This window comes from Camelus bactrianus, chromosome 4 (genome assembly GCF_048773025.1).
Source record: "Camelus bactrianus isolate YW-2024 breed Bactrian camel chromosome 4, ASM4877302v1, whole genome shotgun sequence".
NCBI lineage: Eukaryota > Metazoa > Chordata > Mammalia > Artiodactyla > Camelidae > Camelus > Camelus bactrianus.
Window position 1 is genome coordinate 85,398,728 of NC_133542.1, and position 25,015 is coordinate 85,423,742.

The window sequence follows — 25,015 nt, forward strand, 5'->3', positions numbered from 1 at the left end:
ATTACTAATTCTAACCCTTAACAGCTGGATATTCATTCATTTATTCAACAGATGTTTCCTGAAGGCCTACCATGAGTCAGGCTAGGCCCTAGCAATACAGCCAAGAACAAAACAAGACACGGTTGCTTCTTTCACATTCTAGAGACTATGAGGCTGGACATCCCATTTTGCCCCATCCTCTGCTGTGCGGTGCTTCCAAGCCCCACACTGGCCTCGGTGGGTGCTTGACAGACTTGGACTCGCGGGGTCTTTCAGAATCCCCCCTAGTGCGAGGTAAGGTCCTTGAGGCGGGGGCGGGCAGATGGAGTTTGGAACGACTGGAACCCTCCGGGGCACCCAGAGCTCCAAGCCCTTTGGGACGCGGGGATGAAGGCGCGGCCCGGCACTGGGTGGGGAACCACGGCGCGGCGGCGGGGAGTCCTCGGGGCGTCTTCTGGGCATCCGTCAGGGTGTGAGAATGGACTCACGCCTGCGTTCGTGTGCCCTCCGAGCCGCGAGCAGCACACGGGGACCTCAGACCACTTCCGTAACTACCCCACTTTACACAGACGGGAAATCGAGGCCCGGTGAGGCGAAGGCTGGGACTGATGCCCACCTCAGCCTTGGGGGGAGTCGGAGGCGCGGAGAGGGTCAATTCACAGCGAATCCAGCAGCTGGGCAGACGCGAGCCATTAAGAAACTAGGCACCTCTTGGTGTCCACTAGAAACTGCAGTAGAAAGGCCTGGGTCCCCCTCGAGCGGGTGGCGGGAGTCGGGGGCGTGGCGGGCGGCCCAGGCCCCAGCCCTTTAAATTCCCAGCCGCGCGGGAACCGCAGCCCAACAGCCGCAGGCGGGTGGGGCCGGCGGACGCGCGCCCCCGTCGGCCAACGACCGCCCCTGACCCCGCCCTTCGCCGACATCTCTCCAATCAGCAACTCTCTTGCCGCCAGCCCCTGACCGCCCTCCCGTGCGCCTCCAACCCTGACTACCCGCGCAGAGGGTCGGCGGGGGCGGGGCTTCTGGAGGGTGTGTCTGGGCGAGTGCAGACGTCGCGCGCTCCCCCGGAGTTTCGAACGCTGTTGGCTCTCCAGGCAGAAAAAAAATACAAGGGCGGCGGCCAATGGCGTGCCAGAAAGGACCCGCGCGCAGCTCCGGCTCCGCCCCGTCCTGGCTAGAAAGAAGTCCGGGCCCGGCCATTGGCTCGCGCGACCTGTCACTCGCCGCTGCGGCCAGCGGGCAGGGTCCTCGCGGTGATTGGTTCCGCCCAGGCGCGAAATGTAACGCGGGAAAAACTGGAGCAGGGACCCTGGCGGCAGGTTGTTATTTTCGGGGACTCGGCGCCGCGCGTCCTGCTTTCCTGTCATCGCAAGGCAGGCAGCCCGCTGCTTCCCGCCGCTGCAGCCTCCGTTTTGGGGAGTACAAAGAGCGAAGGGCGGGCTTGACCCAGGGTTGGGGTCCGGCCGTGGCCGCCTGGTGCCGGCCGAGCCGCTCCGCTCTTTTGCTGGCCGCGGAGCAGTAAGGTTCAGGGAAACATCCGCCTGCCATGAGCCGGCGGGACTGAGAGCCGGCGACTCGGAGCAGCGCGGGCGAGCGGAGCGAAGGACCAGATCGGGCTCAGGGAGTGCGGCCCACGGCCCCCGGAGCTGCAGATCCGAGCCGGGCAATGATCCGGGGTGTGGAGGGGCCGATGGCGGACAACCCGCCGCAGCCGCCGCCCGTCATCTTCTGCCAGGACTCCCCGAAGCGGGTGCTGGTGTCGGTCATCAGGACAACCCCGATCAAGCCCACATGCGGCGGCGGAGGGGAGCCGGAGCCACCGCCGCCGCTCATCCCCACCAGCCCCGGCTTCAGCGACTTCATGGTGTACCCGTGGCGCTGGGGCGAGAACGCGCACAACGTGACGCTCAGCCCCGGGGCCGCCGGGGGCGCCGCCTCGGCTGCCTTGCCCGCCGCCGCCGCCACCGCCGAGCACCCCGGGCTTCGGGGCCGGGGCGTGCCCCTGCCCAACGCCTCGGCCGCCGCCGCCTCGGGAGGGGAGGACGAGGAGGAAGCGAGCAGCCCGGACAGCGGCCACCTCAAGGTAAGCAGCGCGGACGGGCGGGGCGCGGGGCAGTCGGGGCCCGTTAACGGCGCGGCCCGGGAGCCGGCAGCGCCAGCGGACGCGGCGGGCGGGGCGGGGCCGAGTTTAAAACGCGGGGTCGCTCTGGCGGCCGCGGGGGCGGTGGCGGGTGACAGGACGCTGACGTCACTGCCGCGCGCCAAAACCTGGCCCCCGCGGGGGCGAGGGGGGGCGGGGCGTCGGTCACGTGACGTCTGCCAGGGAGGTGGGGAGGCCACTGGCCGGCTGGTGCCGTGTGCCGGAGAGTGGCTTCGCGTCGCGGAGGAGGCCGGCCAACCCGCTCTGCCCGCCGCTGCGGCCGATCGCCGGGTTCTGTCGGGCCGGAGAGTGAGAAAAGAGGCCGCAGGGAGGGGGTTGCGCCGTTTCTGCTTCAGCACCGCAGATACCCCGATCTCGCTAGAGATGCCTTGCAGAACTGGCCGAAGAACAAGAAGGGACTTAAGAGAATCTTCCCCAGCGGGAGTTGGGCCCTCGCTCTGTTTCATGCATCCAGCGTACCACTTTGCTAGATTCTGACAGCACACACTGGAATGGGACGCTCTCGTCACCGACCGCGAACTGCTTGAGTTTCAGACTGTTTTAGAACTGGGAAGGATGTGACTACCTGGTTCAAACCTACAATTTACGGGATCAGGCAGCTGAGGTTTAGAGGGATTGGTGAAGAGAGCTCCCTAAGGTACACAGCTACGTAGCGCGAATGCTGGGACTATAGTCGAGTTTTTGTGGCTCTTAGTCCTGAAGCATGTGTTGGGGGTGCCTCCGTGCTGACACATACCTGTGTACACTTTGTAAGCTCCGGGAGGGCCGGGACCATTTCTCTCTGGTGGACATATTCAACTTAAATGCTTTTCACTCTGCAAATACTGAATAAATACGCTCAGTTAAGTATTTGTGTAATGAATGGTTCTAATAAAAGGTTAATATTTAAGTGGCTACATAAAATAAGTAGTTTGCTAAAGATAAAACAAGTAAGTCACCTTGTGGATAAGTACATCGATATCAACAAATACTGTATAAAGTGAAACAAGTTTGGTTATCATTTTACACGCAGTAGCAAAGATCTTGAAACTCCGGGTTGAGCCCTGAGGACATTGATACACTTTGTTGCTAATGGCATTGTTCTTAAAGAACTGTAAAGTTATAAAACTATGCCTTGACACATTCAACTCTTGAAGCTGCATTTCAGTAAAAATTTGAAAGAACAAGCAGTAGAAATATTCAAAATAGTGCTGAGTGAGTTTGTGGACAGTCTGAGTGCTGTCTCTAGGTAGCCCTTAGTTAAGATGGCTGGATATCCTAGATATTTTTGTGTTAATATTATTTGAATGTTTAATACCTTTTAAAAAAGAAACATACAGTAGGTTATATAGTTGAGCAACATAAAGACATGCACAAATACTTGTGGAAGATTTTGCATCTATTATTTTATTGTTAGTTATAACAATCTAACTTTGGATTATCCAAGAAGATTAATGTTATTATAGATAAATGAGATCTGCAAGGTGTTTTTTTTTTTTTTTTGGCCTAAAATAAGACTTAGTGTCACACAAACGTTTTATAAAAGTTGCTTAATAATGCATAGGATTGAATTTTATTTCCACTTAATCGACCTCTTTTCAGAGGTAAAACATACCACAAGTTATGAAGTGAAAAGGCTTTTATATATATTTCACTTTTTTTCCTCCTAACAGTCTTTCACACTGTAACTGTTTCATAAATTGTTAGACATTGATTTTCACTGTCCTTTTATCAACGAAGCAATCCAAATACAGCTCCAAAAATTCAGTTTCTCCATCTTGAAGGGGAAAGATCTGGAATATATCTTCATTGAAGGAAGTCACCTAGTTTGATTGGTGATTCATTCATGCTTTCTAGACTAAAGATAGAGAGTTCCATCCTTTTTTACTTTGTTTCTCTAAAGTACCCGTAGTTTTGTTTTTTTTTTAAATCTCCACATGCATCATAGGTGAATCATGCTAAGTCTGTTCACTTTTTGAGAAGATGGGAGGCAAGTTTGTAATATAGCTGATGCCAATAACATGCTTCCTTCCACCCCTTCTCAGTCTGTGGGCTAGAGGCAGTAACAGCTGTGGGTTTGAGAACAACATTTGTGTTCCTTTACTGTCTGTATGTTGCCACTGCTCACAAGGGAGCTGTTAGTTAACATCTGAGTCCTGCACACCTGGTGTCAGCTTTTGCTTCCTGTCTGGTTTGTTCCTGCCCAAACCTGCCTCCCCTGCCTGTGCGGAGAATATCCATCATCTGCCAACTCATATTGGCCCCTCATCACAAGATTGTTTAGCATGATGGGGACGATAATGATATATTAGCGCTTTGTCTTCCTAGGCTGGAGAATTCTGGGAGGGGAGGGAGCAGGTCTGATTTCCCTCTGCCATAGGCTATTCCAAACCTCCACACCTTGTGCCCTGTACTCAGACTGCACTGATGAGGTTAGTTCTCTACTATAGGACCTGTGTGGTTTGGCTTCTCCGCACATCCTCAGATACCATTCACCCTTCAGGACCTACCCGCTGCCTACGCTGTTTCACCTTTTATCACTGAACACTTTAAACATAAACATAACAGCTGATTAGTACACAGGCGTTTTTGATCACCAAGTTTAAACATAACATCATGTTAACATGTTATGTGAACATAGTAGTCATTTATTATTTATTGCCTTGCAGAGCAAACCAACAGGCTCTGTTTTGAGGGTTTTGAATTCTTTAATTTACCTTGTTTACCTGATGAAAAAGGATGAATGAGAGAAGAGTCTTCAAGATTAAGTTTAGTTGACATCATATGATAAAGGGGCAGAACTGATTGGAATCTTCTAGAGCCCTTGCCCTTAAGCCTTACATGATATTGCTTCTGTGTATATCATGCGTGAGTTGACTTTAGGGATTTTTTTTTTTTTTTTAATATTAAGAAGATGCAAGTAGACGTGAAGTTCACACAGTAACTACCTATTTCTCAACTGAGATGCTTTATGAGAGGACACATAGTACAAAAGACAGATGCAAATCAAGACTTGGAAAGTTGTGCAGATAGATCAGGGTGGGGGATCAGGTTAGGAAGCAGCTACGTGAGCCATAGGAAGTTTGGATCTAAATCTGAATTCAAAAAGGGAAATAAGGTCATTCACATTTTCTCATTTTCTTGTCAGGGTGCACACACTTCCTTCCGAGACCTATTTTTCTTTTCCTTCTAGGTTGTGTTTGTACAATTTATTTGAATTTTACTTTGTATAAAAATGTGCCAAGGACTTTTAGTTTTTCAGTAACTTAAATACCAAGTTTGAATATAACTTTTTCTAAAGCCTAGGTAAATGTGTACCTTATTCCAAGTGGCTTGAGAAATAAATAACTCAAATGTTATTAGATAACTTTCTAAAGTTAATTATAGGGAGGAGGGTATAGCTCAGTGGTAGAGTGCGTGCTTAGCATGCACGAGGTCCTGGGTTCAATCCCCAGTACCTCCATTTAAATAAATAAATAACTAAATCTGATTCTTCTCCCCTCAAAGAGATATTTTAGTTATTGACATTGTAAACTCAAAACATTTATCATAAAATATTTTAGAAAACACTTTCAAAATCACTAACTTATCTTCTGGAGGTACTGAGATTGTTTTAAAAATTAAATTTGCCAAAGTATGGAAACATTTTTGGCAGTTTAATCATTTTGCTGCTTTCTAGTAGCTTATTTTGCAGCAGTTGCCACATAATAGCAATAGGATGTCTTAGAATTTCTTTTTAACTCTTTTTTTTCCTTTTCAAATCATCAAGCAGTCTTGACAAGATATGTCTCTTCAGCTACAGGTATATTTGGTTGCCGATGAGTTAAGACTCTGTAATTGTCAAAATGTACCTAGAAACATTCTTTATTTTATTTTATTTTTTTTATTGAGTTACAGTCATTTTACAATGTTGTGTCAAATTCCAGTGTAGAGAACAATTTTTCAGTTATACATGAACATACATATATTTATTGTCACATTTGTTTTCGCTGTGAGCTATCACAAGATCTTGTATGTATTTCCCTGTGCTATACAGTATAATCTTGTTTATCTGTTCTACATTTTGAAATCCCGGTCTGTCCCTTCCCACCCCCCCGCCCCCTTGGCAACCACAAGTTTGTATTCTATGTCTATGAGTCTGAGAAACATGATTTTTTAAATTGCTAGGGCCAAAATGAAAAGGGTCCTCTTTAAGTGGCACTGCTTATTTTTGTGTATATGGTTAGAAGATACTCTTTATTCATTTATTTAGAGTATTAGATAATTACTTGTCTTGCTTAATTTCTTAGTTGAAAGAATGCATTTAGTGAAGCTTTACTTCTCTATGGCTGGGATGTTGTTCTATATTGTATTTTTCAGCTGTCTATTTTTCATCTGTAAAGGGTGAATGTGTGGTTTGTAGTTGAAACAAGATCATAGAGTTATTGGGAGGCAGCCAGATGGTTAACTTAAAAACAAAACAAAACACAAAACCTGCCCCCACTATTAAACATGCTTGCTAATTTTTTAACCAGAAACAGAGAAAAAAAGTAATGGATAATCTTAAAATTTTGATGTTAGATAATCATTGATTTCAAACTGTAGCAGAGTCAACAATATGTTTTTATGTATTTAAAAAATACTAGGGAAATGATCGTTTGAAGGCAGAAGAGTTGTATCACTAAGCTTTTTAACTTTCATGTTTCATTTCTTTCTTAACAGAATCAGTCACCTGCTATTTCTATGGATCGTAGATGCTGTGTTTATGTTGCATTTTTAAGATAAGATTGAAAACAATTACTCGTGATGTGATCATAACATAAAATTACTGTGGAGAGTTTATGAGATCTTTATCCCATCAACAAATATTTATTAATAGTGTGCCTGAGTCAGTTAGCTTAGGCTAAAGCATGCTGCAGAAGGCGAGCTCAAACTCTCAATCTCAACAAGGCTCATGTTATATACATCCTGTGAGGATTAACAGCAGGTGTGTTCCTCATCCTGTTCATTCTGGGACCCTGGGACATGTGGCTCTCAAGGCAGAGGGGAAAGAGAGGTGGTAGAACCTTGTGATGGCTTTTAAGGTTTTTGCTCAGAAGTCACAAGTGTGGTTTCTGTTCTCATTTTATTGGCTAAAGAAAGTCCTATAGCCCGGCTGGCCTCATTGTGACCTCAGTGAGGGAGAGGCAGTGAATATTTTCACAAGAATATAATCTGCCACAGTGCTTTCCCATGTTCTTTTTTTCCTTCTTTTACTTTTGTGACAAAAAACACATAACATAAAATTTCGCACCTTAACCATTTTAAAGTATGAACTGTATGAACATTGTTGTTTAATGGAGCCCTAGAACTTTTCATCTTGTGAAACTGAAACCTTATACCCATCAAACTCCTCTTTTCTCCCTCTCTGTGGCCCCTGGCAACCACCATTCTGCTTTCTGTTTCTGTTCATTTTAATAGCTCATAAAAGAGGCATCGTGTAGTATTTCTTTTTGTGGCTGGTTTATTTCACTTAGGATGTCTTTAATGTTCATCCATGTCGTAGCACATGGCAGGGGTGCCTTCTCTTTTAAGGTGGAATACTTTTTCATTGTATATATCACACTTTATCCATTCATCTGGCAGTGGGCATTTAGGTTGCTTCTGCCTCTTGGCTGCTGGGGAAATAGATTTTAATACCTAAAAATGTTTTAAACATGACTTATCTTATAAGATAACTCATCCATGGTGAGATTGAGTTTTTCTTTCGAGGTGGAAATTGATTGAAGGGAATTTTGCTGTGGTTTATCGTCAAGTTTCAGGCTGATGTTGTTAAGCTTTGGGAAGATTTTATGTGTTTATATTGAAAGTAGTCAAAATATCTTTAGTTTGGATGGAGGTGTACATGGTTCCATGATTTTTCTTTTTTTCATATAACTTGTATGTTAAAAATTTAACTTGCCTGGGAAGAAAGATTTGTTTTTTCAAATAAATGCTTAGATTAGTTTTAGATATATGGAAATGTTAAGACAGTACAGAGAATTCCCATAAACTGCATACCTGGTTTCCCCTGTTGCCAATGTGGTTATATTAATATGGTATATTTTTTTTTACTATTAATGAACTAAATTGATACATTATTATTAATTAAAGTCCATTAGTATGTTCATGTTTCTGTATTTTGTCTTTGAGCTGAAATTCACATAGCATAGAATTAGCCATCTTAAAGTATAATTCAGTGACATTTAGTAATTCACATTGTCTTGAAACCACCACCCGTATCAAGTTCCAAAACATCTTCATAACCCCAAAAGAAAATCCTGTATTCATTAGGTACTCACTCCCTTCTCCCCTCTACAGGCAGTCTCTGAAAAACACCAATCTGTTTTCTGTTTCTGTGTATTTAGCTATTCTGGATATTTCATTACATGGAATCATACACTATGTGGCCTTTTGTGTCTGGCTTCTTCTAATGAGGCTATTATTTTTGAGGGTCATCCACTCTGTAGCATGGGGCATATCTATGGCTGAATCGCATCCCATTGCATGTGTATTCCACGTGGGTGTATGTACATGTGTACGTGACACTGTATCCCATTATCCAACTTCTTCACAGGGGCTGAACCACTTTACATTCACACCAGCAATATACGAAGGTTCTAGTTTCTCCACACCCTTGCCAAAAAAAAAAAAAAAAACCCTTTATTACTTACTTGTTTCCCCCCCTTTTTTTTTTTTTTTTTGAGTATAATGTAGTAATATCTCATTTTTAAAAAATTGTTTTTTCCCCGCTTCGGGCTTTATTGAGATATAATTGACCTCACTGTGGTTTTGATTTGCATTTCCCCAATGACTAATTGGTGTTGAGCATCTTTTCATGGGCTTACTGGCCATTTGTATCACTACTTTGGAGAAATGTCTATTCAAGACCTTTACCCACTGTTTGACTGGGTTATCCTTTTGTTGTGTTATAAAAGTTCTTTATATAGTCTGGATACTGGAACCTTATCAGATACATGATTTGCAAATACTATATCCCATTCTGTAGGATATCTTTTCACTTTCTTGGTAATGTCCTTTGGCACACAAATATTTTTAATTTAAAGTCCAGTTTATTCTTTCGTTACTTTTGCTTTTGGTGCCATTTCTAAGAAACCATTGTCAAGTCCAAGGTCATGAAGATTTATCCATGCTTTCTTTTAAGAGTTTAAAGTTTCAGCTCTGACATTTTGGGGTATGATGCATTTTGAGTTAATTTTTTCTGTATTGTGTGAGGTTCAGGTCCACGACCCAGTTATCCCAGAACTATTTGTTGAAGAGCTATTCTTTCCCATTGAGTGTTCTTTGTACCCTTGTTGAAAACCAGTTGGCAGTGGGTAGGGAATAGCTCAACTCGTAGAGTGCATGCTTAGCATACACAAGGTCCGGGGTTCAATCCCCAGTACCTCCTCTAAAAATAAATTAAGTAAGTAAACCTAATTACTGCCCCCCAAAAATAAATTAAAAAAAAAAAAAAAAAAAGGAAACCAGTTGGCCATAGAATAAGGGCCTATTTCTTGATCTCAGTTTTGTTTCATTGGTCTTTGTGTCTCCTTATGCCAGTACCTCACTGTCTTAATTACCATTGCTTTATAGTAAGTTTTGTAGTAGGGAAGTATTGAGGCGGGAAGCCCCATAAAAAGACTGGAAGGACCCCTGGGCAGGGCTGCTCTTCTCGTCTTAGTACCGTCTGGTTCCCTGGCCCAGAGGTTCTATCTCACTTTTTGCCTCTAAAGTGGCTAACTTACACCTAAAATTCTATTGGTTCCCTGAGCTCACTTTCCTTCACTCCTGATTGGTTATTACTCTCACTTCTGATTGGTCCACTTCCCTAACTTCTGATTGGTCCATTTGTAGTACTTCATTTGCATGGAGCTCACTCCTGATTGGTCTGTTTCTACAAAGCTTGTTCCTGGTTGGTCAACTTCTGTTGTACTTTATTTACATATGATGTTACAAAGTGTAAAACTGACAGCCTATAAAAGACCTGTGTAAACCTACAGACGGGGTCCAGAGCTTAAAGTGTTAACTCTTCTTGGCCTGCTGGTGTAATAAACCTGAGTGCTGCTTGGTCTCTCGCCTGAATCCAGGTTGCTGTCACAAATGAGCTGTAACACCGACCTGTAACACATTTTTCCGCAACAGTATGAGTTCTTCTTTGTTCTTTTTAAAATACTGTTTTTCTTATTTGGAGCCTCTTGCAAATCTGTGAGTAGAGGATTGCTTTTTCCATTTCTGCAGAAAAGGCCGTTGGAATTTTCCTAGGGATTGCATTGAATCTGCAAATCACTTTGGGTAGCACTGAAATTTTATATTGAGCCTTCCATTCCAAGAAATGCATCCCGTACGTTTTGATGTGTTATATTTTTCTTTTTCATTCGTGTCAAAGTATTTTCTAATTTCCTGCATGATTTCTTCTTTGACCCATTGGTTGTTGAAGAGTGTTGTTTAATTTCCACTTATTTGTGAATTTTCCAGTTTTCCCTCTGTTAATTGATTTATAGTTTCATTCCATATGTGTCAGAGAAGATCCTTTGGATGATTTCAGTCTTTTAAAATACATTGATACTTGCTTTGTGGCCTAACATGTGGTCTGTCTTGGGGATTGTTCCATGTGCACTTGAGACAAATGGGTATTTGCTGTTTTTGTGTGAATGTTCTGTATATGTCTCTTAGGTGTAGTTGGTTTACAGCATTGTTCAAATCTTCTATATCTTTGTTGACTGTCTGGTTGTCCTTATCTGTTAATTGAAAGTGAAAGTCTCCAGCTATTACTGAACTATCTCTTTATTTTTCAATTCTGCCAAATTTTGCTTCATACATTTCGGAGACTCGTTTGTGGTGTGTATGTGTTTATAATTGTTATCTTTTTTCATCCTTTCACTTTTACCCTATTTATGTTTTTGGATCTAAAGTGAGTTTCTTGTAGATAGCGTATAATTGGTTTATTAAAAAAAATCATTCTGCCAGTCTCTGCTTTTTATTTGCGGAATTTAACCTATTTACATTTATGGTGATTACTTATAAAGAAGAACTTCTGCCATTTTATTATATTCTATATGTCTTACACCTGTTTTGTTTCTCAGTTCCTCTGTTACTGCCTTCTTTTGTGTTTAATTGATTTTTTTTGGATTGTACTATTTTCTTTCCTCTCTTATTTCCTTTTCTGGTTTTTAAATTTTTAAATTTTTATTTTTTGAAATGGTTACCCTGGGAATTTTAATTAACTTCTTAAATGTAAAACAAGCTATTTTGAATACCACTTTAGCTTCAGTAAGTATACAAAAATTCTCCCATTCAGCTCTCGTCCTCTGTTTTTGTTACTTTTGTCACAGTTACATCTTATATTATGTTCATGAACAAAGGTTTTTATTATTTTTTTACAATACATTTGGCATTTGCCTTTTCTATAGGAAAGAAATGAGGAGTTATAAGCCCAAAATACAATACTTTTGGCACATGTGGTTGCCTGGTGTTATTTCTTTCTTTGTGTGGCTTTGAGTTACTATCTAGTGTCCTTTCTCTTCTGCCTGAAGAAGTAACTCCCTTTAGATTTACTGTAGGGCAGGTCTACTTGCAATGAACTCTTAGCTTTTGTTTATCTGGAAATGCGTAATTTCTTCTTCACTTTTGAAAGACAGCTTTGTTGACTGTAAGATTATTATTTGACTTTTTTTTCCCCCTTTCAGCCCTTTAGACATGTCATCCCACTGATCTGCATAGTTTCTCCTGAGAAACCAGTTAATCCTATTGAGGACTCATATGTGTGATGAACTGCTTCTCTTTTGCTGCTTTCAGGATTCTGTCTTTGTCTGTTGGTAGTTTGATTATGTCTCCATGTGTATCTCTCTTTGTGTTTATTCTTCTTGCAGTTAATTGAGCTTCCTGAGTGTTTAGATATGTGTCTTAGCAAATTTGGGAAATTTGCAGCCATTGTTTTGTCAAATATTTTTCTGCCCTTTTCTTTCTTGCCTTCTGGGTTTCCAGTTGTTGTGCATGTTGGTATGCTTGATGCTATGGTGTCCCCCCAAAATTCATATGTTGAGATCCTGACTCCTAAAGATGATGCTATTAGGAGCCTTTGGGAGGTGCTTGGGTCATAGAGGTGGAGCCCTCATGAATGGAATTAGTACCTTCGTGAAAAAAGCTCTGGAGAGCTCTCTTGCCCCTTCTGCCATGTAAGGAAACAGTAAGAAGGTGCTGGCTATGAACCAGGAAGTAGTCCCTCACCTGCCTGTGCCGGCACCTTGATCTTGGACTTTACAACCTCCAAAATTGTGAGAAATAAACTGCCATTTATAAGTTAGCAAGCCTGTGATATTTGGTTATCGTAGCCTGAATGGACCTGTAAGACATTTGATGTCCTACTGGTGTCTTAGGCCCTGTTCATTCTTTGTCTGTTCCTCAGACTGGATAATTTCAGTTGACCAATGTTTAAGTTTACTGGTTCTTTCTCCTGCCAGTTTACATCTGCCATTAAGACTCTGTAGTGAATTTTTCTCATTTCGGTGACTGATTTTTTTTAGCTCCAGAATTCTATTATTTTAAAAATAATTTGTTTCTTTATTGACATTCTCTGTTTGTTGAAAGTGTTCTCCTGGTTTTCTTTTGTTCTTTGTCCATAGTTTCCATGATCTCTTTTAGCACACTTAAGGCAGTTTATTTAGCATGTTTGTCTAGCAGTTTCAATGTCTGCTTCCTCACAGTTTCTATTAATTTCTCCTGTTTATGGGCCATATTTTTGTTTCATGCTTTGTATGCTTTGTAATACTTTGTTGAAAGGTGGATGTTTTGAGTATTACAATGTAGTAACTCTGCAAATCAGATTCTTCTCTCAGAGTTCATTTTTGTTGTGTGCTGCAGTTTGTAATTGTTCGGTGATAAACTGTTTTTGTAAACTATTCTTTGTTGTGTTTGTTCTCTAAAGTCTGTTTCTTCTGCTTGTGACCTTTTATTTTGAGAGAGATTTCCTTGAATGCTTGGTGCTCCCCTATCCCCCCAAAAAAAGAAAAGAAAAGAAAGGGAAAAAAACTTCTCTTTTTTGGGGGACGTAATTAGGGTTATATATTTGTTTATTTTTAGAGGAGGTACTGTGGATTGAACCCAGGACCTCACACATGATAAGCATGTGCTCTAGCACTTGAGCTACACCCTTCCCCTTTGAAAAAACTCTTAATTTGCAGAATAACTCTGTGCTGTATATCGCTCTCCTTCTATGTTTAGCCGGACATTTATGGCTCTGTCTTAGCCTTCACTTCCTGCTTGTGCTGCACCTAAAGATCAGCCAGAAGTGAAAACTTAGGTTCTTTGCAGGTCTTTTCTGAGCATGCTTGCTGCCCTGGCAAGTGTGCAGCTTCCTAAATTCTTGTCTTTAGGATATGTGGGTACTTTTCACAGCCTTCATTTCCCAAACTCTCCCATCTTTTCCTTCCAGGCTTTTGGTGTGTGTGTGTGTGTGTGCGCATGCATGCCTTAGTTGAAATTGTTTCCTCCAGATGGAAGCAAGTTGTTATTGGCTTTAGGAGTTAGTCTTTGAGAGAGATGCCCTCGGTGTAGCTGCTTTTCTGCCCAGAGAGAGTTCTAAGTTAGACAAAACAAAGACTGGCATCTGTGTGAGACCTTCAGGTAGCCCTTAGGCTGGTCAAAACAGACAAACACAATTCTTTCAGAATAGAGTCTTCTCTGTTCTCTCTTGAACCAGGAACTAGGTTCCCACACTGAGAATGAAGGCAGCTGGCTTCAAAGACCACTGCGGGGAAGACGTGGGGCAAGGGTAGTCAAAAGCATTGCAAAGCTTTCCTACTGTTTTACATTGCCTGTTTCTTGATTCAGTGTTCGCTGAGTTGCTGTAAATCTCTGATTATTTTCTTGAGTTGTGACACAGCTGATTCTGACAGTTGCTCCATTTTTCAGTGATCTGTGGAGGTATGGGCCCTTGGAACTACCTGCTCTGCCATTTTACTGATAATTACTCAAGAAAAGTTTTAAAAAGTTATTAGCAGGCATACCCTGGAGATACTGTGGGTTCAGGTCCAGACTGCTGCGGTAAAGCCAATATTGCAGTAAAGCAAGTAACAGAAATGTTTTGGTTTCCCAGGGCATAAAAAGTTATGTTTACACTATACTGTAGTCTCTTAAGTGTGCATTATGGCCAAAAAAACAACATCCATACCTTAATTAAAAAACAGTTTATTTCTAAAAAAAATGTTAACCATCTTCTGATGACACAGGATTGCCACAAGCCTTCAATTTGTTAAAACACAGTATGCCAAGTGTGATAAAATGAAGCATAGTGAGCGAGGTATGCCTGCATTGTGACACTTTGTTCTAGTGAGTGGAGTCCGTAAGTGACATTAATGTTTATACAAATGTGTTGACAGGATGGAATCCGGCGTGGTAGACCCAGAGCAGATACTGTACGGGATTTGATAAATGAAGGAGAGCATTCGTCCAGCAGAATCCGCTGTAACATCTGTAATAGGGTGTTTCCACGGGAGAAATCACTTCAGGCTCACAAAAGGACTCATACAGGTAAGCTGAGCACATTTTAGAGAATGCCGGAAGTGACGCTTACGCTGAAAACTGATTTGATGTTTGGGTCTATGAATTAATTTTTTAGTTGCGTTGTGTTTCCGTAATGTAAAGGTTTTCAAACAGGCAGTGTGGTCAGTTTCTCTGTTGTGGGGACGGATGGTTTTCTGAACATCGATACCACGTGACTTCTAAAGTTATCACGGTCATTAATGTAGTTGTCACAGGAGTGTTATTACTACATTTGGTTCTATCCTTCTGTCTACCTGAATGTTACTTGATATGTCTGGATAACTCTTAAAACTGATTTGTAGTGGAGAGAGTGTAGTTCAAGTGGTAGAGCGCATGCTTAGCATCCACAAGGTCCTGGGTTCAATCCCCAGTGCCTCCTCTAAAAATAAATAAATGAGTAAAGCTACTTACCTCCCCCCCCAAAAAAATAAAAAAATAAAAAATAAAAAACTGAGTTGTAGGCCAAATCCTAAATAATTGTCAAGTTTTTAATAGAACTTCTAGAGTCCTTAATTGTACCATCAGAGTATTTGACCTAACCATGAAATCTAAGATGAAGTATAATTTTTCAGAATTAAATGTCTTGTAGGGAGCTAGCCCACGACTATCTTTGTTGGTGTAGACTAGTTACACTTGCATTTAAAATGCCAACAGCAAAATATATATATATATATAAAGAGGGCTGTGTTCTTTCCACAGAGGAAGTTGGCACGGAAGAAGGAGCCTTATGGTTCTAATAATGAGATCAGCTAACTTACAGATAAGGGAACTGAGGCACCGAAAAAACCAATTACCACTGACTCACAACTTCTCATACCCTTGAGTCTAGAACTGCGCTGGCCACTGTGGCAGCACACGTGGCTCCTGAGCACTAGAAATGAGGCTGGTCTAGAGGGGTGAGCAGTATTAGCATGGTTTTTGATGCTGATTACAAATTGAGGCGATAATATTTGAGATACACTGGGTTAAATAAAGTATGTTATCAGTTAATTTCACTTGTTTCTTTTTACTTTGTTAACGTGACCGTGAGGAGTGGTCCTCACGGCATCTTTCCTGGGCAGCCCTGATCTGGAACTTGGGCTTTTAACCCTTGGCATCCTGTTTGTTCCACTGTGTTCATGGTCGTCACCCGTTTCTTTCATTTTCTTTTCTTTCAGTTTTTGAAAAGATATATTTTAATGACAGAATACAGTTTTCTTAGCTGAATCCCTGAAAGGGGGTAAAATTTTAATTTTGAATTATTATAAACTAAGGTGGCCAAGAGGTTTTTTGACTCAGGTACCATTCAGTATAACTATTGTTTAGTGAATATCTGAGTTTGAGAATTCTTGTATTTTTTTTTCAATCTATTTAGTCTGAAATAACCCCAAATAACTGGTTCACAGCTGTAGAGTACATGTTGCCTGTGTAGATAAGATTCGAGACCATGTGGCATCATAAAAGGGTCCCTGCGTCCCTTTCCTGATGTGCTAACGCACTGTGTGTCACCCAGTGCTTCCTAATACACCGTATGCCAGGGACCTGAACCCAAGATCTCCATGGAATCGTTAAGCTCTACAAGTATATGCTTTGTAAAAATCGTTTCTCTTACTATTTTAAATAACTATATCCTGTGTTTTGTTAACTTGTGTCCAACTATCACATTCATTTAGTACATTTCTAAACAATGAGAAATTTAGGGAAGACCCATTCGTGTTCTTTGAGTCATATTGGAAGAACTGGTGTATAATTGTTGACCAAAGAATGTTTATTCAAGAAGTAAGAAGTTTAATTATGATTGAGCAACATCTTTTTGAGCGTTTTCTTGAGCCTAGCACTGTGTTGCGTATAGGAACTGAAATGGAGCATGAGGCGCATCTTTGTATAATGAGAGTGTTATGATACATAAAGAACACAGGATGCTAAGTGAGTGATGCGATATGCAGCTCCGTTATTTGGAAGTAGGGGGTGATAGGAGGAGTCTTGAGGACCTCCAGGGTTGGGGAGATTTGGATGGGCAGGGAAGATAGGGATTTCAAGGAGCAGAACAAGCTGGGGAACTGCCGCATGGCTGGAAGGCATCCCCAGGAGGGAAGCAGAGCTAAACCCTGCCCCCTAACCCAGCAGCTATAGTGCGGATAATAGGGGACCATTTAAAAGTCACTGGATAATTTTCAGTTGTTCAAGGAGTGCAGTAGGGCTTGGGGGTGATTTTAGGGAGTAGTTGAGTGTAAAAAGCAAGTGTTCTGTGCCAGCTACTCTGGAAGTGCTGTGCAGGGTGAGAGACTAGAGGCCAGCCTGGAGGGGCTGCCAGCCTGACCAGGGCAGGTGGCAGTGAGAAAGCAGGAGTGGGAGACATTTTAAAGCATCAGCAAGAGTTAGCGATTTCGATGGTGGGGAGGAAAAATAGGGGACAAGCTGAAGATGCTAACTTCAAAGACTTGAACCCGTGTACTTAAAAGCACAAGTAGACAGCTGCTTGACATCACTGGGGGGCTGTTAGCACTGCCGCTGGCTGCTCTGTTGAGGCTGTGACGTGTATTGTTTGGAGTCATGATTCACTCTCCCTCCCCTTCCCCTTCTCACCTTATTGTCTCAGAAATAATATAGAGCATCCTGTCTACCTAGGTGAGAGACCCTATCTGTGTGACTATCCAGACTGTGGAAAAGCCTTTGTTCAAAGCGGACAGCTCAAAACACATCAGCGTCTTCACACCGGAGAAAAACCTTTTGTTTGTTCAGAAAATGGTATGTTGTTAGGAGTTAAGTTTATGGAATAATTAGTTGTTGAGTTAAGAGTTAAAATATCTGTTGCTTGACTTTTTGGGAGGCGAGATTTTTGATAAAGATTTTGTAAAACATCCTGTTTCCTTCCTTGCTAATTGTGTTTCTGGGAAATGACTGATTTTTAAATATTCTTTTTAATTGAAAAAACCTTAATGGACAATTAAAGATGTTATGTCCAGTTGTAGGCAGTAGAAAAATCTATAAAAGTAAATACAGACTTTAGAGTCGGCTTTTACTTTGGTTTTAAACTTTTTAACTGTTAAACTGGAGGAAGCACGTTATTGTCTAAAATTTTGAGTACAGGAGGGGCGGGGGGTGAGTTGATTTTACCATCTCAACACCACTGCTGTTGGTGATTTTTTAACACTTTTTTCTTAAGTGTTTTCTTAATCTTTTATCACAGTTTCTTAAGATGTTTTTCTTCTGTACATTTTTACATAGTTATTTTTGAAATTCAATACAGTTTTGTTCTGTTGCTCCATGGTTTTTTTTTTTTTGATTATTAGTCAGTTGCTACAAATGTAGCATCTAGTGAATTTGCTTCAGCTATACACAATGGTTGCCTCAATGTTAATTATTAAATATTTAATTTGCTTTTAAAATTTTTGCTTGTTACCAACAAACCTGAGGGGCATGTTTTCCTACTTAAAGCTTTGTTCAGCTTTCGGGATGTTTTTTAATGATGGTTTCCAAGAATGAAATTACTTTCTGGGCTATCAGTTTCGTGTCTGCTGGATGTCCAGATCCTCGTAAGTGTTTCTCTCTGTATGTTTTGAAGGCTGCCTGAGTAGATTCACCCATGCAAACCGCCACTGTCCGAAGCACCCTTATGCCAGGCTGAAGCGGGAGGAGCCCACGGATGCTCTCAGTAAGCCCCAGGCTGTGGACAACCAGGCTGCCGCCGAGTGGTTGGCAAAGTAAGGCTCTCCTGGCACCTACTGCGGAGCACTGCCCAGTGTGTGGGTGGAGCTGCGGACACCGACAGTTCTCTCGATTTAAATAAGTTGCTTGTATACATATTTTATAAAATAACTTGAAATGGCTCGCTATTTCCTTACACCACAGAATTGTTAGCAGTTTTGCTTGGATCTGTGTGTGACAGAAAACTACTATAGGATATTAATTAGTCTGAGTGTCCAGACCACGATTTATTTTAAAAGCAAGAGTTTACCCCCTCGGAAAAGAATATTTTGTATGTGTTGGATTCCATTTGCCATCAGTTCAATCCCCCTTCATTTTCTTTATATTGGAGTTAAGTATCTGTTGATTATTACATGGATGGAGGCTAGAGGTTCTTCGAAAGGAAAATTCCGAAAAGCACCCAGTTTAATTTTTTTAATGGCAACAAGGAGGAATATAAAAATAATTTCTCTAAGGGTATCTTGCTTTAAGGAGTCATTTACTGTGTACTCCCCAGCAGCAGCTGATTGTGCCACTCTCTGGCTTCCGTGGCTCCCTCTGCACTTAGGGTGGAGTCGAGAATGCCTCATCGTGCTGCTGTGACTCCGTCTCCCCTAGCCACCTGGGCTTCCTGTCCCTCGGCACCACCATTGCTGTAGTTTCCAGGCCTTTGTGCTCACTTCCCTTTTCATTTAGCCCCTCAGCTCATTCTTCACGTCTTTTCTTTTTTTTTTGTTGAAGTCTAGTCAGTTTACAATGTTGTGTCAATTTCTGGTTACAGCATAATGTCTCAGTCATACATATACATACACATATTCCTTTTCATATACTTTTCCATTATAGGTTACTCCAAGATATTGAATATAGTTCCTTGTGCCATACAGGGGAAACTTGTTGTTTATCTATTTTATATATTGTAGTGTGCATCTGCAGATCTCAGACTCCCAATTTATCCCTTCCCACCCCCGTCTCTTCATTTCTTATTCAGGTTAAACATCCCTTCAGGAAGGGCTTTCCTAACCTGCCCACCAACCCCGCAAACAAGGTTAAATCCTTAAATCCTAATAGATGCTTTTACAACACGTTGTATTTTCCCTCTCAAAACCTCCATCACACGTTTATTTATTTGTTTACCGTCTGTCTTCCCTGCTGGATCGTAAGCTCCACAGGGGCAGGGGTTGCGTCTGTCTCTTCTGTCTCGGGTACTGCATCACTTCCTCCCTCCCTCTTCCTCCTGGCTGGGCCCCGCTGCCCCCGTATCTCTAATTCTGCCCAAGTCATCCTTGTCTTTATCTCCTTTTTCTCCTGTCTGCTCAGTGACTGACCTTGGATTCGACTTCCTTAACAACTCTCAGATTCAGCCACTTTGGTCTTCTCAATCCATTCTCCATGCTGCGGGCGGAGGGGTCTTTCTCAAATGCTACTATGATCCTCAGTATGAAGTCTGAGCCCTTTACTACGGCATTCAAAGCCCTTCGTTACCTGGTCCCTGCTGACCTTGCTAATTACCTTTTGCTATTTTCCTTTCCTGGTTGTCCTTCACGTCGTACTGAACTGTTCGAATTTCTCTTTTTACACTTCTGAGTATTGCCAAAACTTTTCCAGTTTGAGTAGTCTGGATTTCCTGAAATCTGGTCATTGTACTATTTTTTTTGGTATGTAATTTAAAAACCAGCTTTACTGAGGTATAACTGACAAACAATAAATTATACATACTTAACAGCATACAATGTGATAAATTTTGATGTAGGTAGACACCATATGTGAAACCATCACCCTGATCAAGATCATAAACATGTCCATCACTTTCACAAGCTTCCCCATGGCCTTTTGCAGTCCACCACTCTGCTCCTCCCCGCCTTCCTCCTCCCCAGACAGCCCTGATCTTTCTGTTACTATAGTGAGTTTGCATTTAGTGGAGTTTTATACAAGTGAAGTCATACAGTATATAGTCCTGGTTGTCTGACTGCTTTTAGTCAGCGGGACTGTTTTGAGTGTCATCATGTTGAGGGTATCAGTTCATTCCTTTTTCTACTGTATGGCTACACCTCCACTTGTTTATTCCTTCACCTTCTGATGGGCTTTTGGGTTGTTTTTCGCGGTTACAAATAAAGCTGCTATATGAACACGAATATACAAGTCTTTGAATGGACATTTTTGTAGGTGGTGGTCCTGTCATTAAAATACACCTTTCTTTGGTTATCAGAAAGAAACCATTTCTTGTGAATTATCATTGGTGACATAGGAGAATAATGATGGTGCTCTTAAATTTCTGGGTAAACTCTATGTGCTACACATATTAATCCATTTGCAGTATTTTGTGGGTGTAAACTTTCTCCCAGTTAACAGGGTTGGTTCTGGAAATCTGAGCAAGCCCTTCAACTTGAACCTGAATCTGCCTCGTTATGGGAAATACATGTAATACATGTGAAATCACGGTATAACTTTATAAACTGAAACATAAAATAATACCATAGTAAAGACCTCTCCCCCTTTTTTAAAACAAAAGTGAACATTTGAGAATGTCTCCCCCCTTCTTTTTAAAGAAAAGTGAACATCTGAGAATGTTTCCCTTCTTTTTTTTAAAGAAAAGTGAACGTTTGAGAATGTCTCCCCCCCTTTTTATTTTTAAAGAAAAGTGAACGTTTGAGAATGTCTCCCCCTTTCTTTTTTTTTTTTTTTCCAAAGACAAGCGCACCCTGGAGAATGCCACGCGCGCGGCACCACTAACGCGATGCGTCTCCCCTAGGTACTGGGAAACCCGAGAGCAGCGAACCCCGACCCTGAAAGGAAAGCTGGCTCAGAAGGCGGACCAGGAGCAGCAGGACCCGCTGGAGTACCTGCAGTCGGACGAGGAGGACGACGAGAAGAGCGGCGCGCAGCGGCGGCTGCAGGAGCAGCGGGAGCGGCTGCACGGGGCGCTGGCGCTCATCGAGCTGGCCAACCTGACCGGCGCGCCGCTCCGCCAGTAGCCCGCACACGGACCCCCCTACTGTACAAAAGTACTGCCCGGCGTACTTAAAAAGTAGATCCTTGGGCATAAGCTAAGCACCTTACTTGCTTATCATAGGCTGCTATTCTGTAGAAATGTATGAAGAATGTCATTGCCCCAGAATACGGGGCGAGAGAGAATTGCACTTTTTTTTTTATATGGTAATGGATTTGTTGTAAAGTTTAAACTATTTTTGTAAATATGGGACTTCTAGTACAGGGTAGAAAAGAAAAAAGACTACGTATTGTGGGAAGCTAGATTTTGCAAGTTTAATGCATTCATTGGAAGCAGTTCTCACAGGAAGCACTTTCTGAATAAGACACTTGGGTGGAAAAACAGAATGGTACATGTAGCCAAAGAAGGTTTAAGTAGATTATTTATGAGGTCATTTTTAACAATGTATATTAGTATTTTTAGCAATACTGTAAACACTGACGCAAGCAGGAGAGTATAAGATATGTGTGTAAGATATATATTTTTAAATTGCAAAATAGTATGCCTAATAAGACTAGAGAAATGGAAAACTGACCGTTTCGGATGACTTTCTAACTTAGGGACTTTGGAAGAAAACAGGTATTTGAAGATCTGGGTAAGATGAACGGTAGTAGTTCAGAATTCTCAAAATCGGAGTCAAACCAGTCTTATTCTATCTTTCGGAGGCTTTACAACTCACTCTGATGTTCAGGTTTGAAAGCACTTGTCATCCCTCGCTTGTTAACTTGGGAACGTTTGCACATTTCATATTTCTCATTCGCTGAAATTGAATGATTAATCTTGCAAAGTCTAGGTAACTTGGTAATTGGTATTTTTTTAATATTATGGGCCCTGTAATGAGATTTGGCACTTGGAGTTTTATTAATAAAAGGGACATCTACAGGGTTGTTTTGTAGTGAACTGTTTTAGATCTTTTGTTAGCAAACACTAAATTTAAATGTACTGCTTGTTTAGAATTATTAGCAAATGGAAGCCTCTTATTTATATTTTCAGTGCATCAAGCCACCTTCTTGCTTTACTTCAGAATAACATGCCAAGCTATTTTGTGTTCACTAAATTTAGCTATCAGTTAATTAAACACTGCAGAAAATATTAGCGACTCAGATAAGCAGGCTTCTGGAATAGTTTTAACTGAAAGTGTGTTAACTTGTGTGGTGGTTTTAAATCTTTTTTTTTTTTTCTAAATAGATGGAGTTTTTAAACATCACTTTATGTACTGAAGCATGAATAGAAAAATCAAGAGCTGAGTAGTTCACCTCCTTTATGTAGGCATAAACCGCCATCATTTTAGCTTTTAAGCAGAAAGTAAGTAACATGCATAGCGTGGTCATTTTATAGATTGCTTAATTGGAGTAAACCTCAGAAGAACAGAGGGGAATATGGGCTCTTCAGCGCCTTTTGTTTTTTCTTTTTTGAATTGAAGTGGTAGCCTACAGATGTACTTTAAACATTATCTAAAATGTAGGCTTCTTTATCCCAAAATCCAAAAATCTGTTGCAGTACCCAAGTAGTTTAAAATATGTAGCCAGGGGGATGGGGAGGTACGTAAACGTCTTGAAATGGAGCAAAAGCGTGAACGATGATAGTGACAAATAATGTGTATGATGAGGACATACTTTAAAAATGTAATTCCTCTGTACAGTAAATCACAAATCTTGAGGGATTTTTCTCCTTGGTAATAAGAGAATTTATATTTGTAATGGTCTAAGAATTTTATTTGTAATCTGGAATATAGAATTCTACCAGCAGCACTTAATGAGCGCGTAAGAGAGACCATAGCATCTGAATTTTTTTGGTTTAAGTTTCAACATTTTTCTCTAGTATTTTTTCTCTCAAATATGACTTAAATGAACTATGGACTTAAAAGCAACACTCATCGTTTTTGGAGAATTTAAAATGTGATGAACTTAATCTAAAGAAGTAAGTGCAAACAAGATACAAATACTTGCCACTTTGTGGATAATAAAATTTAAGGCCTTCAAAAGTAAGAGTTCTTGTTTGTTTTCTCCTGTCAGCTTGTGTCAACTATAATAACTACATTCACAAACATTTCTAATTTGTATAATTGGAAGTTTAAGAAATTATTACAACTATTTACTATAGAAATATTTAAAATATTCTTTTTTTGATATAAGCTATATACTTGGACAAAATACATTGGCATCTAAAATTTGAGGTGTGTTAAGACTGCTTTTTGTTTTAAAAATGTGGTTTACATTCAAATTTTTGAAGTGTTTTATGCTTCATATGGCTAAGTTGTAGTTGGGCAGAGTTAACAGCATAAGATAGACATGCTGTAATTTTAAAAGATGCTTTGAAATAAAAATTTATTTTAATTTACAGTTTAAAGTACATGTTCATTCTTAAACCCTTTATGATTTTTCCTTTCAAAAATATAATAACCATGATATAAAAATTTTAAAGGTAGAAAGAAATGTCACCTTACATTCTTTCATCATTATTATTTTGGTGCATTTAAAAAATTTTTTTTAACTTTTTTTAATTGAGTTATAGGCAGTTTACAATGTCAATTCCCAGTGTAGAGCACAATTTTTCAGTTATACATGAATATACATATATTCATTGTCACATTCTTTCACTATGAGCTACCACAAGATCTTGTATCTATTTCCCTGTGCTATGTATTTTGGTACATTTTGTATTTCATTCCAGTCTCATATCCCAGGCATCTTTTTAGCATAATTGGAACCCTAAGGTGAATTCCTTTTTCTTACTTTAAAATTATGGCCTTTTAGACTACAGATAGTCATTTAACCACCTCATCTGTTTCATTATTACAGTGTTAAGAGTACTGGTGTAGATAGGTATTAAACCATTGCCAGCCCTATCCCAGGCTTTGTATCAGGGTGATCAGCAACGAGGGTCTTATTTTACTTGTATTCAGGATATGCTGAATCTGGGGTCACCCTTGGAGAATCCACTCAGGGCCTGTTTACTTTTCTAAGAGTCAAGCAAACTGGTTTGATCTTTTACATTAGTTATTTTTGGTTGATCTTTAGTTGTGTTGCAATGGCAAGGTTCAGCCTATCCAGGCTGTGCAAAAGAGTTTCACAAGCAACTCTTCAGTGTGAGTTGTGGTTTAAACAGAATAAGGATGAGATTCTGACAGTGACTCAAGTTCCTGGAAGTATGTACATAGAAGCAAAATAAATGCAAATATGATTAAGGTGTCATTAAAAGTGACTTTAAAATACTGCCTTGCAGCCAGAACTGATTTGAAGACTCACTGGAAACCTACTTTATCATTTTGAGGAAATTAACCAAAATGACTTCAAGTTCAGATTTTGGGTTCAACTTGCATATGAATTCATTTTTTATTTTAAAAGTCTTATGTGTGTTTGGTTTCTCTCCTGGGTAATGTAAACTCTTCCTTTCTGGCTTTTTTTAGTGCACGTTATTCCTAAAAAGCTAAAATTTCAGATTTCTAGAGTTAATTCTTTATAATGAAAATATGGGACATTTAACTGAAAAGATGTTAAGAGCAGGTAGACTCTGGTGGGAGTAAGCAGTTCTGAGAGGCTCTCCTTCAATTACCATGAACAATCTGATGCTTAGACGTATCCATGTAGAACAGAAATGGGCCCTGGGGTAGGGGGACAACCTGCCATGAAGCACCCAGAGGCAAGAAAAGCAGACTTTGCACCCCCGCCCCCAACCCTAGCCATTCTATTTTCAGGTATTTCCCG

At 41.1% G+C, this 25,015-nt stretch overlaps 1 protein-coding gene and 1 non-coding gene across 2 annotated transcripts; both read left to right on the forward strand.

Moving 5' to 3' along the window:
- The first annotated feature begins 9 nt into the window (after nucleotides 1-9).
- On the forward strand, nucleotides 10-23,650 carry ZNF367 (zinc finger protein 367). The gene is made up of 5 exons (XM_074363044.1): nucleotides 10-2,059; nucleotides 14,494-14,644; nucleotides 17,264-17,383; nucleotides 18,201-18,339; nucleotides 21,072-23,650. The coding sequence occupies exons 1-5, from the start codon at nucleotides 1,643-1,645 to the stop codon at nucleotides 21,292-21,294; spliced, it is 1,050 nt and encodes a 349-aa protein (XP_074219145.1). The 5' UTR covers nucleotides 10-1,642; the 3' UTR covers nucleotides 21,295-23,650.
- Nucleotides 5,507-5,579, forward strand: TRNAA-AGC (transfer RNA alanine (anticodon AGC)). The gene has a single exon. It is a non-coding gene; the product is annotated as a tRNA-Ala (tRNA).
- Nucleotides 23,651-25,015: the final 1,365 nt, after the last annotated feature.

Excerpts from the sequence above, each read along its gene's own strand:
- ZNF367 (XM_074363044.1), top strand. The coding sequence starts at position 1,643 with ATGATCCGGGGTGTGGAGGGGCCGATGGCGGACAACCCGCCGCAGCCG. Across the intron at positions 17,384-18,200 it reads TTTTGTTTGTTCAGAAAATG|GCTGCCTGAGTAGATTCACC; the intron begins GTATGTTGTTAG and ends TATGTTTTGAAG. Across the intron at positions 18,340-21,071 it reads GCCGCCGAGTGGTTGGCAAA|GTACTGGGAAACCCGAGAGC; the intron begins GTAAGGCTCTCC and ends CGTCTCCCCTAG.